The sequence below is a fragment of the Triticum dicoccoides genome, chromosome 3B, assembly GCF_002162155.2.
Source record: "Triticum dicoccoides isolate Atlit2015 ecotype Zavitan chromosome 3B, WEW_v2.0, whole genome shotgun sequence".
NCBI classification, from domain to species: Eukaryota; Viridiplantae; Streptophyta; class Magnoliopsida; order Poales; family Poaceae; genus Triticum; species Triticum dicoccoides.
This window is the reverse complement of record NC_041385.1, coordinates 444212053-444227573: the sequence shown is the minus strand read 5'-3', so window position 1 is coordinate 444227573 and position 15521 is coordinate 444212053. Positions and strand designations below refer to the sequence as shown.

General features: G+C 47.3%; 3 protein-coding genes across 3 annotated transcripts; 1 reads left to right on the top strand and 2 right to left on the bottom strand.

The window, feature by feature from the left end:
• The first annotated feature begins 271 nt into the window (after positions 1–271).
• On the top strand, positions 272–1880 carry LOC119276437 (ethylene-responsive transcription factor CRF2-like). Its single transcript, XM_037557488.1, has one exon. It carries the CDS (start codon positions 826–828, stop codon positions 1705–1707), a length of 882 nt encoding a protein of 293 aa, XP_037413385.1. The 5' UTR covers positions 272–825; the 3' UTR covers positions 1708–1880.
• Positions 1881–5907: 4027 nt separating this feature from the next.
• On the bottom strand, positions 5908–6636 carry LOC119281371 (arabinogalactan protein 16-like). The gene is made up of 2 exons (XM_037561892.1): positions 6377–6636; positions 5908–6284 (listed from the first exon to the last, which is right to left on the bottom strand). Exons 1-2 carry the CDS (start codon positions 6483–6485, stop codon positions 6178–6180), a joined length of 216 nt encoding a protein of 71 aa, XP_037417789.1. The 5' UTR covers positions 6486–6636; the 3' UTR covers positions 5908–6177.
• A 3052-nt stretch (positions 6637–9688) lies between these two features.
• LOC119276436 lies at positions 9689–15515 on the bottom strand. Its single transcript, XM_037557487.1, has 2 exons — positions 14166–15515; positions 9689–10260 (listed from the first exon to the last, which is right to left on the bottom strand). Exons 1-2 carry the CDS (start codon positions 15476–15478, stop codon positions 10080–10082), a joined length of 1494 nt encoding a protein of 497 aa, XP_037413384.1. The 5' UTR covers positions 15479–15515; the 3' UTR covers positions 9689–10079.
• Positions 15516–15521: the final 6 nt, after the last annotated feature.

The window sequence follows — 15521 nt, the reverse complement described above, 5'->3', positions numbered from 1 at the left end:
GCAGGCGCCGCGCACAGTTTACAGCTACGAGTAAAATGGACGGAGGCGAAGGAGGCGTCCCCCTCCTCGGGGTTCGGTAATTAAACTAGTGGCGCGGGATTTGAAATGGAACCTACCCCGTAAACCAATGCCAGCCAGTAAATGCGGCGGCGTTCCGAGTTAAAAACGCTTTCACGGCGGAATCGGGCGTGGGCTCCCGCAGGGCCTGTCGGGCCGGGGGATCCTATAAGACGGCGCTAACGAACCTCGGCCAGTCCACTCTGCCAAAAACCTCCCCAAACCCCCAAAACTCCCATCCCATCCCATCACCGCTTCCCAGCTCAGCTCTGCTCATTCTCTTCTCTTCTCCACTCCCGTCCTTGTTCCTCGCGCTTTCGTTGTTGCGCTCCACACTCCTCTGTTCCTCTCTCATCGAGCCAAGATTTTACAGAGTTCGAAAACCGTTATTATCCCGGCGCCTCGCGGCAGGCAGAGGACGGCTCGCCTGCTCGTATAGTTGCTGTTACATTTCTGCTCGCCTTTTTAAATAAAGAAGGTAAAGAGGAGGAGGAGGCCGTCTTTATTGCCTTCCCCTGCTCGCATCGTCACTCCGTCCTCCTCACTGCCGTCCCTTTGGTCTTTATTCCCCTGCTGATCCGCGCCCCCGTTCAATCGTTCGTCAGCTCGCTCAGGCGCAGCGCGGCTAAGGCTGCAGCTTCCTTTCCTGCTGGGGCCAGGGGGCTCGTTTTCAGCTTTCTAAACTGCGTCTGTCTTCAAAGGGGTTTTGGGTGAGAGAGACACCCTTCGTGTGCTTCCGGTGGTGGAGAAGAAGAGTTGGCGCGTGCCATGTCGCGGTCGCGCACGGTGCGTATCTACTGGGACGATCCCGACGTGACGGACTCGTCCAGCGAGGACGACGAGGGCTGCGCCGCTCGGAGGGTGGGAAGGATGGTGCGGGAGCTTCCGCCGGCCCCGGCGCCGCTGGTGCAGGCGGCGGCGGCGGCTCCTTCACCGGAGCAGTGCAGCGCGGGAGACGACGACCTGCCGAGGCGTGTTGGTGGATGTACCCGTGCGCGGAAGAGGCTGGCCAAGGGCGGCGGCTCCGCTGCGCAGAGCACCAAGTTCCGCGGCGTCAGGCGGCGGCCGTGGGGCAAGTACGCGGCGGAGATCCGCGACCCGTGGCGCGGCGTGCGCGTCTGGCTCGGCACTTTCGACACCGCCGAGGAGGCCGCGCGCGTGTACGACAACGCGGCCATTCAGCTCCGCGGCGCCACCGCGACGACCAACTTCTCCACCTCCTCCACGAATTCGGAGGGCGCCCAGGAGGACCTGACGGCGGCCGGGTACGAGTCCGGCGCGGAGTCCTCGCAGGCGGTGTCGTCCCCGACGTCCGTGCTCCGCAAGGTGCCGTCGATGTCGTCCTTGGCGGAGGACAGGGGCGACTCGGAGGCCTGTCAAGGCGACGCCGCTGCCGGCAGCAGCCTCAGCGTTCCGGAGGAGCTGGGCGAGTTCGTGCCGTTCGAGGACGCGCCGGTCTACTCCAGCAGCAGCTTCTGGGACTTCGAGCCGCAGTCGGGGTTCCTCTACGCCGAGCCGTCCTCAGCCGAGGAGGCCTCGTGGGACGCGTCCGCCGGCGGCGAGCCGTGGGCCGCGCCGGTGCAGGAGAACGACTACTTCCAGGATTTGCGCGACCTGTTCCCGCTCAACCAGCTTCCCGCGATTTTCTAGATGGGAGCGGCGGAGCTTGCTTCCCTATCTTTTTTGGTGTATGTCGAGACTCGAGAGTATTTTGTCGTGTACGTGTGGTGTGTCCCCGTGTATTTGTAACATGTCCGTGTGCGTTGCTGCTGTCTGTGTTGAGTCGACGAGAAGAGGAATGTACGATCCGGGTAGAGTTTTCACTGCTGTGCTGGGTACTACTACTACTACGTCAAAGTTTTCTGTACTGCCCACTCCGATACGCTGCAGGGTGTACCGTATACGTATAGGTGTTGTTCACTCTCCACTCCACTCCACAGTCCACAGCTAGCATGGTGCATGCGTGCTTTGGTTGGCATGGCTCCGCGGCGTGGTCCATACGCCCCCCTGCTCCAAATGGGGAGGCCATGATTTAGTTGCGCAGAAAGCTTGCGGGTTTTGGTGGTCGGTCGGGGCCATGATTTAGTTGCGAAATTATCTGCCGGATCAACGGGGCTCGATCACACTCATACCCTGACTTGGGATCTAGGGAGTGCCGTGTTGGAGTTTGCATCGGTACAGTATCCGCCTGCCGGGCCGGACACCGTCGTGCCATGTCCGTGCGATAGACAGACATGGCCGCTGGCTTCCCTTGTAAGGAACAGGTGTTTGGGTATTCATGGGCATTTACGCCGGGTGCAGCAACGGCGCGTTTTTCCTGAGATCGGGCTCGGCTCCGGCCGGCCGGGCACGGGCAGGGAGTTATGACGGCGAGCCCCGTACGCGTGCGCGTGTGAATCTTGTGACCAACAGTGGCGAGAGCGAGGGAGTGAATGCGAATCGAGCGAGCGAGCGGGCGATGGCGCGGCGTGCAGAGCGGCGTGGTCCTGCAGGCTGGCTCATGGCTGAGGCGGTCGGGTCGACCACGACCCACGTAGCGCCCCCCAACAAGAACACGTACCAAGGTGACCACATGGGGAAGGAGACAACGCAAAAGATAAGGAGGAGCTCAGACCGGCGGGAAGGAACTACGTGGCGGCGAGGCCGACGATGCATACTGTTTTTTTCTTTTCTTTTTGAGAAACGGTTGATGCCTACTGCTGAGGTGACGACGAGTGCCGTTTCGACCCTGTGCACTCGTCTTCACGGCCCATCAAACATACGGTGGCCGAGCCTGCTGTCTTGCGGCGGCAGGCCGGCAGTTTGTTGCTAGGAGAGCTCCTAATAAATAGGGCTACAGCCACCCGCACGACGGTACGCAGGCCACAGCCCAACACCGCACCGCTCCCACACGCTGCTAGCTGCCTCGGGATGCTCGCTCGCCAGCCTGCTTTCCTTTTCATTCGCTCTTTCTCTTCTTCTTCGTTTTCTCTTATGCTGTTGTTTGATTGTTCACACAAAACGCTTCATAGATTTAAAAGAAGTTAAGCATTTTGGGGAAAAAATTACAAAACTGAAAAGAGTTCTGGATTTGGTACAGACACGTTTTTTTTCATTTTCAGACACATGTTAGAAAAAATGTTTATAGGTCGAATATACTCTGGATACACATTATTTTTTTAATACGCGCTAAATATTTATTTGAATAAACATTCAAAATGTGTCAAATGCATATTAAACATTATATATACACAGTGCACATTTTTAAATACAAGATGAAGATTATTTAATCTCATGTTAAACATTTTTCAAAAAGCAAGTTGAATTTTTTTCAAATATAAATTGGATATTTTTGTAAATATTTAGAACATATTTTTAATACATGAGGATAGTTTTTCAAAAACTTAATGAACAGTTTAGCGGTAGATGAATATTTTCAACGTTCAATGTGAACAATTTTAGTACACATTTTTTGACTCGCAATCAACATTTTTAAAAATACATGTCGAACACTTTTTAAATGTCATGAACAATTTTTTGAATGGTTTGGATATGTTTACAAATTACAAACAATTCTTTATATTTTAATGATTTTTTAAACATGTTATGAACATACTTTAAAACTGTGAATATTTGTTAAATGTATTGAGCACATTCTTAATGGTATGACTATTATTATTATTATTTGCATGAATAGACAAACATAGAAGTAAAAAAGACTGGTGCTACGGTTGGTAGAGGAAAGCCGGTGCAATGGTTTTGAACCATACGCTGTTTTAAAGGACCAATGCTACACAGTAATAGAAGAAACCCTTCCCCGCAAAAAAAAAAGTAATAGAAGAAACCCAATGCTACAGTGTAATGGGCCTGTCCACTAGAGGAGCTACAGTGTAACATCCTGCAATAAGAGGTTTTAGTTTTTTTTTTGAGACAATAAGAGGTTTTAGTCGCGGCCCCAGTTGATAGCGACTCGCGCAGGTGCTCCCGCGGGCTGTGGCCCAAAATGGGTTTTGCAGCTTCGCTGCTACCTCATTTGTTTTTTTTTGTTCGTACCCCTCAAAAAACGTTTGTTTGTTCGCTTAGCTGGTTCGTTCGTTCCTCTGTTGTTGACAAAAAAATTTCAAAGATGAAAAACAATATTCGTATATGTCAAAAAATGTGTGTGAATTTGAAAAAAAAAATGAATTCATGAAAATTCATGAATTCTAAAAACGGTTCAGCAATGCAAAAAAATTTCTTGATTTCTTTAAAAATATTCCAGATTTTGATTTTTTTTTACCAATTTTAAAAATGTTTAAGAATTTTTTTCTTACATTTTTGGGAAAATTACAATTTTTAAGATGTCCATGTTTGGAAAAGTTCATGGAATGTGAAAAAGTTTGGCAAATTGAAAAGAGCCCACGGATTTGAAAAAAATGACATATTTCAAAGAAAGTTCACAATTTGAAAAAAAATATTCGCATAATTTGGACGAATACTCATAGATTCAAAAAAGTTCACTAATTAACTCCAATTCGGCTTCAGAGATAGGTATAGCCTTCTTACCTAGGATCCCTAGGATGGGATTTATTGAATTCGGGAAGTGAATTAAGCTTGGCAAGAAAATGTATGCAATTTTTTGTTATCTCCAATTCTTCCAGTTTTTCGGACCAACAAATATATTAGAGGTTGTACAAATATAAAGGAAATAAGCCAGAACTAAGATTTCACACTTAGTTGTGTAATAATATGTTTGATTCATTTACTGATCTAAAATATGTTATAAAGTCTTTAAATTCGGCCAGAATTGCATCCGCAAGAGTGGAGGTACCAATAAAACCACTCAACTATCGGTTCCTAAAAAGAGAGGGAGTAGTATAACCTCTAACCTGAAACAAGCTTCCAAAGAAAAACAAGGAAAAAAACCTCAGAGTCAATAAATGCAAGTCAACTGAATGTTGAGAAACACCTGATGGGTAGTATACACCTAGTGAAAGGGTAAACTCCACAACCCAGCTTCAGTATACACACATTGGTTCAGCCATCGGAACACCCAGACTCACGCTTATTGGGAAATCACAAAGAGTCATTAGGGGTGCATGAAGTTTCCATCAACTATATCGATTTTGGAGAATCTTTCGACCGTAAGTCTACAACTGTCCATATTTAATTTATTGAAAAATTGCAAATACTCTTCTCACTGATCATGAACCAATGACTATCGATGAGTGCCAAAAGCGCTCCGACTACCCTAAATGGATGGATGCAATACAAGCAGAAATTGCCTCACTTAATAAAAACAAAGGTATTCATGAAGCAACACTGACATCTCCTAATGTTTTCCTTGTCAGATACAAATGGGTTTTTCTCAGGAAATGAACGAGAACATGAGGTGATGAGAAACAAAGCGAGGATCCTAGCACAAGGGTTCACGTAGAGATCCAACATTGATTTCAATAAGACATATTATCCGGCAATGAGTGGAACCATTTTCTGATATCTTATATCCTTGGCAGTGCAAAATCGTCTATCTATGCTATTGATGGACGTCGTGACCGCATATCTTTACAGGTCACTAGATTTGGACATATATATGAAGGTTCCTGACAAAATATTTGTCCTAAACACAAGCGCGAAAACGTAATTTATATTGTGTAAAACTGAATAAGTATATGGCTTGGTTGGAATGATCCATACGGATAAAATGGGTCGCTGGGTTAGAGTTGGTCTGACACAATGGGACGATCGCTCGAAGAGATCTCCGGCGGGGACGGCAGCGCTGCGCCCTGGGCATGTGGACAAGGATGGCAAGTTCCCTCCTTGGAGCACCGAATAGCAGCCACCACCGTCGACGAATGCATGAGAAGACGCAGCGATCGAAAGGGGACAAAATAACCATGCCAAGCATGCATCTACGCATGCACTAGTGTGTGTTTTTTATCTTCTGCGGGGATATTTCCGGACAGAGAATAACTGCATTACATCTCTAGAGCTAGAAGTAAAGGAATCGGCATCATTTTCCTCACTCGCAAATCTCCAACTGGGAAGCTAGAAAGAAGAAACTACCTAGACTACAATCCTGGTTTTCTTAACGAACGATTAAACTGGATGAACTGATTACACACACGGCGGCGTCGAGTTACAGAAGAGGGGGAGCTCAGTTCAGAGGAGCCTGTAGGCGGAGGCGGCGTCCAGCGGGTGGATGAGGTAGGTGAGGGCCAGCGCCACGAACATGAGCACGTACGCGATCCCTTGGTCCACGCTCGTTCCTGCCAACATCGATCCACAAAAACAAGCAAATCACTAAGAAGCATCACACACACGCACGAGGAGAGGACAAGGAGAGGAAGAAAATACTAACCATCACTGGCGGTGGGTGCCGGGGCAGGGCCCTGGGCGCTGGCCACGGAGGCGAGCACGACGACGATGGCCATGGCAACAAGGGACGATGCTCTGGAGATTGACGCCATGTCCTCTGGTCTCTGGATAACCGAAACGGCCGGGCTTGGAGCTTCTATCTATCTAGATCCCCCTCCCTCTCGCTCTGGAGATCAGGAGAGGAAGGGGAGGCAGGCACAAGAGAAGAGGCTGGCATTTCTGTTGTGCTCGCATGAATTTCGGCGAGACCCGGATTTATGTAGCCTTGATCAGAAATAGGCGAGCTCGTGCATAAATGGGAGTGGCCAGCCTTGCTCCTCGTTCGCCTAGATAGATTCAGGCATAGTAACTCCCTCTCACTGCCTATCGTTTTGACCTGTAATCAGTACTATCAGATCCTCTACCCTAAAAATGGGACTCAGGAAAGAGGAAGAATCCTAGTTTCTCCTCTCGCGACCGAGCCGCCCCCGCGGGCGGCCGGCCGCGCCCAGCCTTCCCCCCGCGCGCCTCTCCCTCCCTCTTCCTCTCTGCCGCCGTCGTCGGCGCCCGCTGCGGGCCTGGCCTGGGCGACGCTGGTGGCGGCGGCCCCCTGGCTTTTCCCCTCTCGGGTGTCCGCCGGCGCGGGACGGGGCGACCCCGGGCGGTGCTTCTCGGCGGCGGCGGTCCAGCGCGGCGGCGGGGGCTCCTGGCGCGAGCGGGGGCGGGCTTCTGGACGGCGGCGTCGCCGTTGGCAACGGGGCGACGCGGCGGCGCGATCTGCCGGCGCCCGTTCGGCCCAGATCTGGGCCCTTCGGGTCCCATCTGGGCCTGGGCGGGCCGGCGGCGGTGTGGGTCTGCTTCGTGGCTTTCGGGAGGCGGGGGAGAGGCGATGCGCGGCAGGGTGTTGGCGGCGCCATCGCCGGCTTGCTGCAGCGTGGCGGCGGGGCTTAGCGGGCCCGTTTCGGGCCTGGCCGGGCCAGGGGTGGCCTGGCATGCCCTGCTGCTGCGTCCGGACGGCTACCGCGACGGTGCCGGAGGCTCTGGCCTCCCGCACGACGGCGGTGGAGGTGGTTCCCTCCCGTTCGGTTTCGGTGCTGCTTCTCCCTCCGCGGGGCGCTTCTCTCCGGTCCTCTTGGCCTCGTGTTGGTGTCCGCAGTGAGGCGGCGTGGGTGACGGCGCAACCGCGATGACGCATGGTGGTGGGCGGCGGTCTGGCTGGTCGGTTCTGGTCCGTTGGGCGGTGGGGATTGGAGTACGGTAGAAATCCTTAGCGGTCTTCGGGCCCGATGCGGTGACACCTGCGGGTGCCATCATTCCTCCCTGGAGGGTGTCGGTGATATCCATCCCCCACCTCCCTCCGCGTGCCAGGGAAACCCTAGGACATGTCCGGGCAGCAGCGTCGTCGGCGTCGCTTTCCTTCTTGGAGGTGCTGTTTTGTACGTGGTGGTCCGGAGCCTCGGGTTGTAGTGGTTTGTCTTTGGTGGGCGTAGCGGCGGCGGGTCATCCGTGCTCTGTCGAGCTGCCGTTATTGGCATTTGCTTCTTCTTCTTTTCTTTTGGGCTTGTTGTGCTGTTCGCCCCAGCGATCATGTATCGGTGTTGGTTGCTTTGGAATACAAAGCGGGGGAAACCCTTTTTCGGTAAATGGGACTCACAGATCCTCCCATCGCCACCTGGATCGGATAGACGGTCGTTGTATTTTATATTATTTTCTTTTGATGAAACGAGTTGATCAAGGAGAAGAGGGACCAATTGAAAAAAAAGGGAAAGATGGTCCGGACAACAGCGACAAAGTAGCGAAAATAAAACCACTACCCGCGAGGTAAAACAACACCCAAAAGCCCCCTAGCACCCGCAAATCACCCACAGCCTTGCCGCCTCAAAGATTTCGTCAACACTGATCGTAGTTGGGGTTGATGTGTTCCGGAAGACTCTAGCGTTAAGCTCTTTCCAAACATCCTAGGCTATAAGCATCATGAGGGAGGTCATTGCTTTCCGATTTGAAGATCTTTTGAGGAGCAATATTGGTCCACCAATCTTTCAACGTGACCATAGTCGACTATTCATTAGTTATGATTCACCAAGGCCAATCCGCGCCTTGACCACATTTCAAACAAAATCGTGTTGAGACATTGGAAAGAAGGTGGGGCGATGTTTCTTGAACTTGGTTGCGAAGGGGGGCACAAACTGTAATTTGCCACCTCTTATGGTTGAGCCTATCAACTGTCCAAAATCTATTGTGGATGATCAACCAAGCGAAGGACTTATATTTTGGAGTAGCCCACACCTCCCAAACGGTCTTTAGCAAAGGTATCATAGTGATCCCCTCGAATTGCGTCTTGTAGGCCGAGGACGTCAAGGGGAGGTCGTTATCCGTAAACTTTCACGTGATCGTATCATCTGTGTCATAGTCAAGAATACACCATCCAACATCTCCCAAAGGATGGTGAACTCCTGGATGTGGTCAATAGTAATGTCGTCTATCATGTCAATTTGGAAAATCTAGAAGTTATCATGTAGAGCCCTTTACACTGCGCTACCCTTCTTTCTAGAAATATCAAATATTTTTGGCATGATATCCCTTGGCCTGAAATCGTGAAGCCAAGGTAACTCCCAAAATTTTGCGTTGGCGTTATTTCCAGCTAGACTTTAGTAGCCGTCGTGAAGAGGTCTCTTATCTTTATCATCACATGCGGTAGGGGTACTCTGACCCCACCAAGGCTTGGATGGCTCGGACCAATCAAATCAAAGCCATTGGAGGTGGAGAGCAGTGGCAAACTTGTTTTAAGTCCAAATTCCCAGTTAACCTTGCATTTTTCCTTCGGTGACCTTGTCACAGCCCGCCCAAAGAAACACATGTCTTAGGGCATCGAGCCTCTTCAGCACCTCCGCCAAAAGGACTAGCGAGGTGATGTGGTAGATGGGAATGGCCCGCCTGCAAGTTTACATGCAATTTTATCTTCGAGGGGCAGGAAGTGCACTCCTTTGAGCATAATGACTGAGAGGGATAACCCAGGATGACACATGGAAATGGATGGAAGCTTCGCCGGCAATTGTCCGAGAATGTCTTGTACTCACTATGAACGTGACCTGGTGGCGGTATTAGTAGTATCATAATCATCAGGCAGAGGAAGACTATGCGTGTGACTGCGAATTTGTTGCCCAGAAATCGAGGGGCGTTGTGGACGGAAAGGTCCTTCCTTCCTGTCGAGGTGCCATGGCATGGCACACTAGACTGAAACCTGAAAGTCTCAAACTGCAAAAAGGACCCATACGGCTCCCAAACCAACTAAAAAGAATATGCGAGGTGGGACGAATTTGAGCAAGCAGAGAGACGACCATCAAGAAGAAATGCAAAAGAGTCCACATCAACGCATCCTATTCCTATGATGCTAACGATTCGCAGCTCAGAGGATTCTTAGAACACCCTTGCAAGGGAGTCACATGACTACATCATACTGTACAAAAGAGATGCACCTCGGCATCAGCATTTCAAATCCTAGCAGAAAACAAAGTTTGACACAAGGGCCGCCATGTCGATGCTTCTTCATCAACGGGTTCATACCATGGTTCGACAAGGAACTAATTAGGATCACTCTAATCCGTACTGTTTGTTTCGGTACCACCTGCATCACAACAAAATATGCCCCTCTCTATCACAAGTTATGGAGTCTGCATCTTATCCACGTACTTACTGCTTCGTTGTTGTCAACAGAAGTATGGGTCTTCTTTCTTCCTGAAAATATCGTACAACTGCCCAGAGCAACTGATTGTTACTTGGATAAGAAAAAGTGGATTTGTCGCATCATGATTCTCTAGTTCCGCAACAGTTTTTCTCATTGGTCCCTGCAGATCACCATCCAAAAGAAATTCCGCCAACGTATGTGCCCTGAAGTGAACAGCAGAAACAAGTATAGTTTCAGATATCGGTGTCATCAAACAGCACTTAAGCATCACATGCATATAGTGTTACTAAGAAAAATGCAATGCACATATATCAAGGCGGTATAACAGGAATCACCCTACTCCTGTTATAGAAACATGCCAAAAAATGGCAGTCAATGGTTTTATAGAAGTGAATAGTTGCACAGACAAATAACGTGGGAATTCTACCTAAAATGCCTTATTCTAGTGATGCTTTGCAGCATTTAAAACTGCATTCATAGACGATATACCACGATATGTACTTGTTTTAGCCTCTTGAACCATGTCTGTATGCTACCTGTGTGTGTGTGTGTGTGTGTGTGTGTGTGGTGTGAACCTTTGTTGGACCTTGTGGCTCTTGTGGCTTGCTTAATATATATAGCAGGGCGAAAGCCTTTTTCAGTACGCACTTGTTTAACTGGGATGCTTTCACACGTGTGGGTGGGTTAACAACAATATTGCATGAGTAAATTCAAGGCCATCAACTTGCCAAAGTTCAACCTAAAATCACATACTAAAAGACCCTTGTGAGGAACAAACATTACAAAATTCAAAAATTTAGATTGCAACTTGGCTTCAGAACCTAGTTGCAAAATTTAAAATCGAATCTTAAGATTGCGCTGAGTGATGTGACCAAATTAAAAGCCAAACTTGTTTTTTTTTTTTGCTCAAGTGACTTCCCAACTGGGTAAGTGATGTTGAACTTAACCTTTAAAGTTTTTACTAAGTTAACATATTATCAAAGCAACCTGCTGAAGCTGAATCCATCACATAGAAAACAGAGTACAAAGTTCAAAGATGCAAGATGTTGCCCTCTAATATCTTATGTGCTGATGGGAATTGCACAAAGGCAGTACAAGATTGACTACCATTAGTTTTATTTTCGTTTTTGAGAGAAACATTGGACAATAGTGGACCTTATAATGTACTCCCTCCGTTTTTATTTAGTTCGCATATTAGCTTTGGTCAAAGTCAAGCTTTACAAACTTTGACCAAGTTTATTAACAAAAATATTAAGATATGCAATAACAAACCAACAACATTAGATTTATTGTTGAATGTACTTTTACATCGTATAGATTTATTATGATAAACATCTATATTATTTTCTATAAACTTGGTCAAAGTTTACTAAGTTTGACTTCAGTCAACTCTAATATGCAGAGTAAATAAAAACGGAGGGAGTACTACTCTCTCTGTTCCTAAATATATGTCTTTTTAGAGATTTCAATATGGACTATATACGGATGTATATAGACGCATTTTTTAGTGTAGATTCACTCATTTTGCTCCGTATGTAGTTCATATTGGAATCTCTAAAAAGACTTATATTTAGGAACAGAGCGAGTAGTACAAAGTAAAATCAATATTGGTATCAATATTAGCTTTTATTCTGTGGCCTCTTATTTAATTGATTATGTCTCCTTGATTCTGCAGAAATCAAAACCCATCTCTTGCTTACCAAAAAAAAAAACTAATGAAATTCACCATATAGAAGAACTGTTAAATTCCTTCAACAACTATCTACTTTTAGGATATTTATAAACTGTGCATTAAGAAAAACGTCTTATATTAATGTAAAGAGGGAGTACTAAACAATTTATTGGTCAAGAATACTTGATGATTACAAAGCATCGATATACATATCAACAAAAGGTGTGTATTATTACTTAAACTAGCACAGTGCTTGCGAGGAAATGTTTTAAATCATCTTTAATTTTTCAAATTTCGTTGAACTTGCATTGGCATGCATAACTTATGAAATATGCAAAAACAGCATATTTAGACCAGATATTTCACTTCTTGTATATGCAAATAAAAGGAAGTTTGGACCAGGACCAAGCAGTTGATTGCTTAAAAGAAAATAAAGATCAGAACCTTACCCGGCTGGTTATTTTTACGTGTTATTAGATCAGTACACAGAATTAATCGAGTTGACTATATCTAGAAGTAAAGAAATATATCAAGCTGATTGCTCAGCCATTTGTAATGGGCCGCTTGTGCAAAAGTTGATGTTTATACTGATATTGGATTGGTACAGTGCATCACCATTTGGATCAGTGAAACAATTGGTGGTCCACATATTAGATGTGACTGCTCTACCAGTCTTTGGCTGAGCTAATAAATTGTTTGTAGATGATATTGTATCACACAGAATTATTAAGGTTCTGATCGCTATCTAGCAGATTGCCGCTGTATCTCTTGCATATGTTCAGAACCCCGATCGTTGATATAAGATCAGTATGCACACATAATTAAACTTGAGCAGTTTTTCACACAGGAAACAAAATAGGAATAATGTCGATTGTAGGGCACAGCTATTGTTAACTACAATGAGTTTGCTATCGCCGCCTTATTGCAGGGGACGTCCGTTGATCCAGACCTAATTCCTTTCTCTTTCTTTCTTGCACGAGCTTGTTACAAGCATGCGCTATGTCCATCCTCAGAACAACCATTGTCATGCTTAAATTTACGCACAAGCATGCAGATCACAATTAAGTTAGTTTCTGCATGGTTCAAGGTATATCTTGATAACTCTTGTCATTTTATACCATCCACACGGATATATACCTTCAGTATTCATGTATGGCGGTCTTAATTTGGAATTTGTGAATGTGATCAAATATGTATCGGTTCAGGAACCAATTTGCTAGGGATGTATGTCTGTACGAACCAATTCATTAGCCTCGGATGTTTAAGTGGACTTACAGTGTCTCAAGGGCTTGTCAGAGGTTGTGATCCAAAGAATCAGTTAGTACCGGAAGATATAAATGAATTATTTTTCCGTGTAAGGAAATGGGAATTACAGGTATACTGTTATGGCGCTGCTAGAAGGAGGGCGTGAGAAGGCTGGCCGGGGGCCTTTTTGCCCACAGCCGGGCAAGAGGGAAGGGATTTCCTTCTTAATTCTTGCTTGATTAGATTGATACATCTCCTCTCTTTATATAGAGAGGTTTACTTGACTCTCAAGCAAGGCTTACTTGACCCCTAAGCAAACGACCCTTATCTCTAATTAACCCTAAGACTAATGGGCCAATTAGGCCCATTACGTACTCTAACATATACACTATCGGATGTGATCTATTTAGGTAAAGTCATGAAGATCCACCAAATGCTATCTATTTAGATACAATAATGACGATCTACCGGGCTATCTATTTAGATACAATAATGACGATCTACCGGGCTATCTATTTAGATACAATAATGACGATCTACCGGGCTATCTATTTAGATACAATAATGACGATCTACCGGTTGCAGTCTGCCTAACTACAATTATTTTTCGGTTTAAAGAAATGGGAATTAAAGGTATATACTATCGGATGTGATCTATTTAGGTAAAGTCATGAAGATCTACCGGTTGCAGTCTGCCTACGTACAATTATGAAGATCTACCGGTTGTGGTTAACTAATTAAAGGAGGGTTCACTGGATTAACGGTCGGATATTATTGTTTTCTGAAATAGCTCGCCTCACTTTGTTCTGTTTTATTATGCTTTTAATATATAACAGAAGACTAACAAACAAATAAGACCATAGAGCACTATGTAGCTGTTATAAGCCACAAAATAGTGAGAGATGCCATAATGTCCTGCTCTCCTGTTTCTAAAGCTATGGACTTTCCAATTTGTAAATGCAGTTTATATTCAAGTGGCTTTGCTAAACCATACTCAATATCAGTTCTGATTCTATAATACAATTGATTACCAAATGTTTATGATTTCTACAACTTAACACAATTTGAAATGATTTAAGGTTTATTACTAGCACGGGCTAAACAAAAACAGTGATCATTGATATACACAAGATATGCAACAATATAATTTTGTTTTGTTTAAACTTTCAGCAAATTCAACTTTTAACGCACCTGTATTCCTCTCTTGCATCCCCCATTGCTAACTTCCTTTGGCGATAAAGAGCACAGAGAGCTTGCATAGCTATCTCCACATGATTGCAAACTGAGTTACACAGATGTCCTTCAGAGTCCCACTCACTGGTAATTGTTGAAGGCAACGAGCCCGCCTCCCTTTTTACCTGGACATACTTGTTGTTGCCATTGCAAGGTTCAAATGGAACTCCAATCCTCGATATCATCCGTTCCTCACTCAGTCTTAATAGAGGTGAACATTTTTCAGCACCAATGACCTTGTTGCCACATTTGTCCGATGATTCAACCATTGGTGTCTTGTTCATTTTTGCATCCCCCTTCAATAGCTGATTGACTCCACTAGCTGGAACACCATCAAATGAGCCTTCTTTTTCGCCAGTTCCGGCTTTACAATAGTCACTCTTGGAAGAACCCTTCTGTAGAGGGCTCTTGCTAAGAAGCCCCGGAGAAGGAAGCAGCATTGTCCTGGGCATCTCATCATCGAACTTTTCTGATTTCACAACTGCACTCTCCTGCACGGAAGCTGCCACCTTTGAAGCCTCGGGCATACAGGCCATCTTCCCAGCTCTTGTCATCTGCCCCTCCATCTTTACAAACGAAGATTTCTGCTGATCATTTCCCAGAGTACTGACCGAATCGATTTGCCCTTGTCCATCTCCCTTCCCCGATTCCAACTCACCGGGCACGGCTCGACGTAGTCGCTTGAAGCGCTGGCTCAGCGGCACTTTGTCATCCCCATCTTCGTTCCCTTCCATTTCCATCTCGCCGGCCACCGCCGTCCTCTCCCCTTCCTCCCCGTCGCTGCACAGGTCAATAATGTCGTCGTCGACGTCGTTCCCCTCCCCTTCCTTGGCCTCCTTGACGCGCCCCTCGTCCTGATGCACCACTTCCGGGGCGGCGTCACCGGGCACGAGCGCCATCTCTTCGGTCTCGTCCCGCGGCCGGCGGTACGCGCCAGCTAGCGCCTTTGTCTTCTCCTCCTGTGCTTTGAGCTCCCTGAGCGCGGCCTTTAGGTTGGAGTGGACCTCGTCGACCCCCACCAAGCGCGCCCTCGCTGCCTCGAGTTGGGCATCCGCAGCCGCCAGTTTCGCCTCGAGCGTGGCCCTATCGCGGTCCCGCGCGGCGAGGATGCGCGAAACCGCATCGAAGTCGGCTCTGCGGTGGGTCTTGGTGAGGTGGATCACGAGCTGCGGGCCGGTGAGGAGGGCGAGCTCGTCCTCGGAGGCGGAGGCGGAGACCATCGAGGCCGGCGGCCCGGAGGCGGTGCACCGCTGCGAGCTGCCTCGGGGCATAGGGCCTTCGTGGTGGTAGTGGTGGTGGTGTGGTGGGCGGAGG

What these genes read in the sequence shown, in the direction of transcription:
- LOC119276437 (XM_037557488.1), top strand. Translation starts at nt 826, where the DNA reads ATGTCGCGGTCGCGCACGGTGCGTATCTACTGGGACGATCCCGACGTG.
- LOC119281371 (XM_037561892.1), bottom strand. Translation starts at nt 6,485, where the DNA reads ATGGCGTCAATCTCCAGAGCATCGTCCCTTGTTGCCATGGCCATCGTC. An exon ending in GGCACCCACCGCCAGTGATG is followed by an intron (nt 6,285 to 6,376) that starts GTTAGTATTTTC and finishes CGATGTTGGCAG; the next exon opens with GAACGAGCGTGGACCAAGGG.
- LOC119276436 (XM_037557487.1), bottom strand. Translation starts at nt 15,478, where the DNA reads ATGCCCCGAGGCAGCTCGCAGCGGTGCACCGCCTCCGGGCCGCCGGCC. An exon ending in GATGCAAGAGAGGAATACAG is followed by an intron (nt 10,261 to 14,165) that starts GTGCGTTAAAAG and finishes TGTTCACTTCAG; the next exon opens with GGCACATACGTTGGCGGAAT.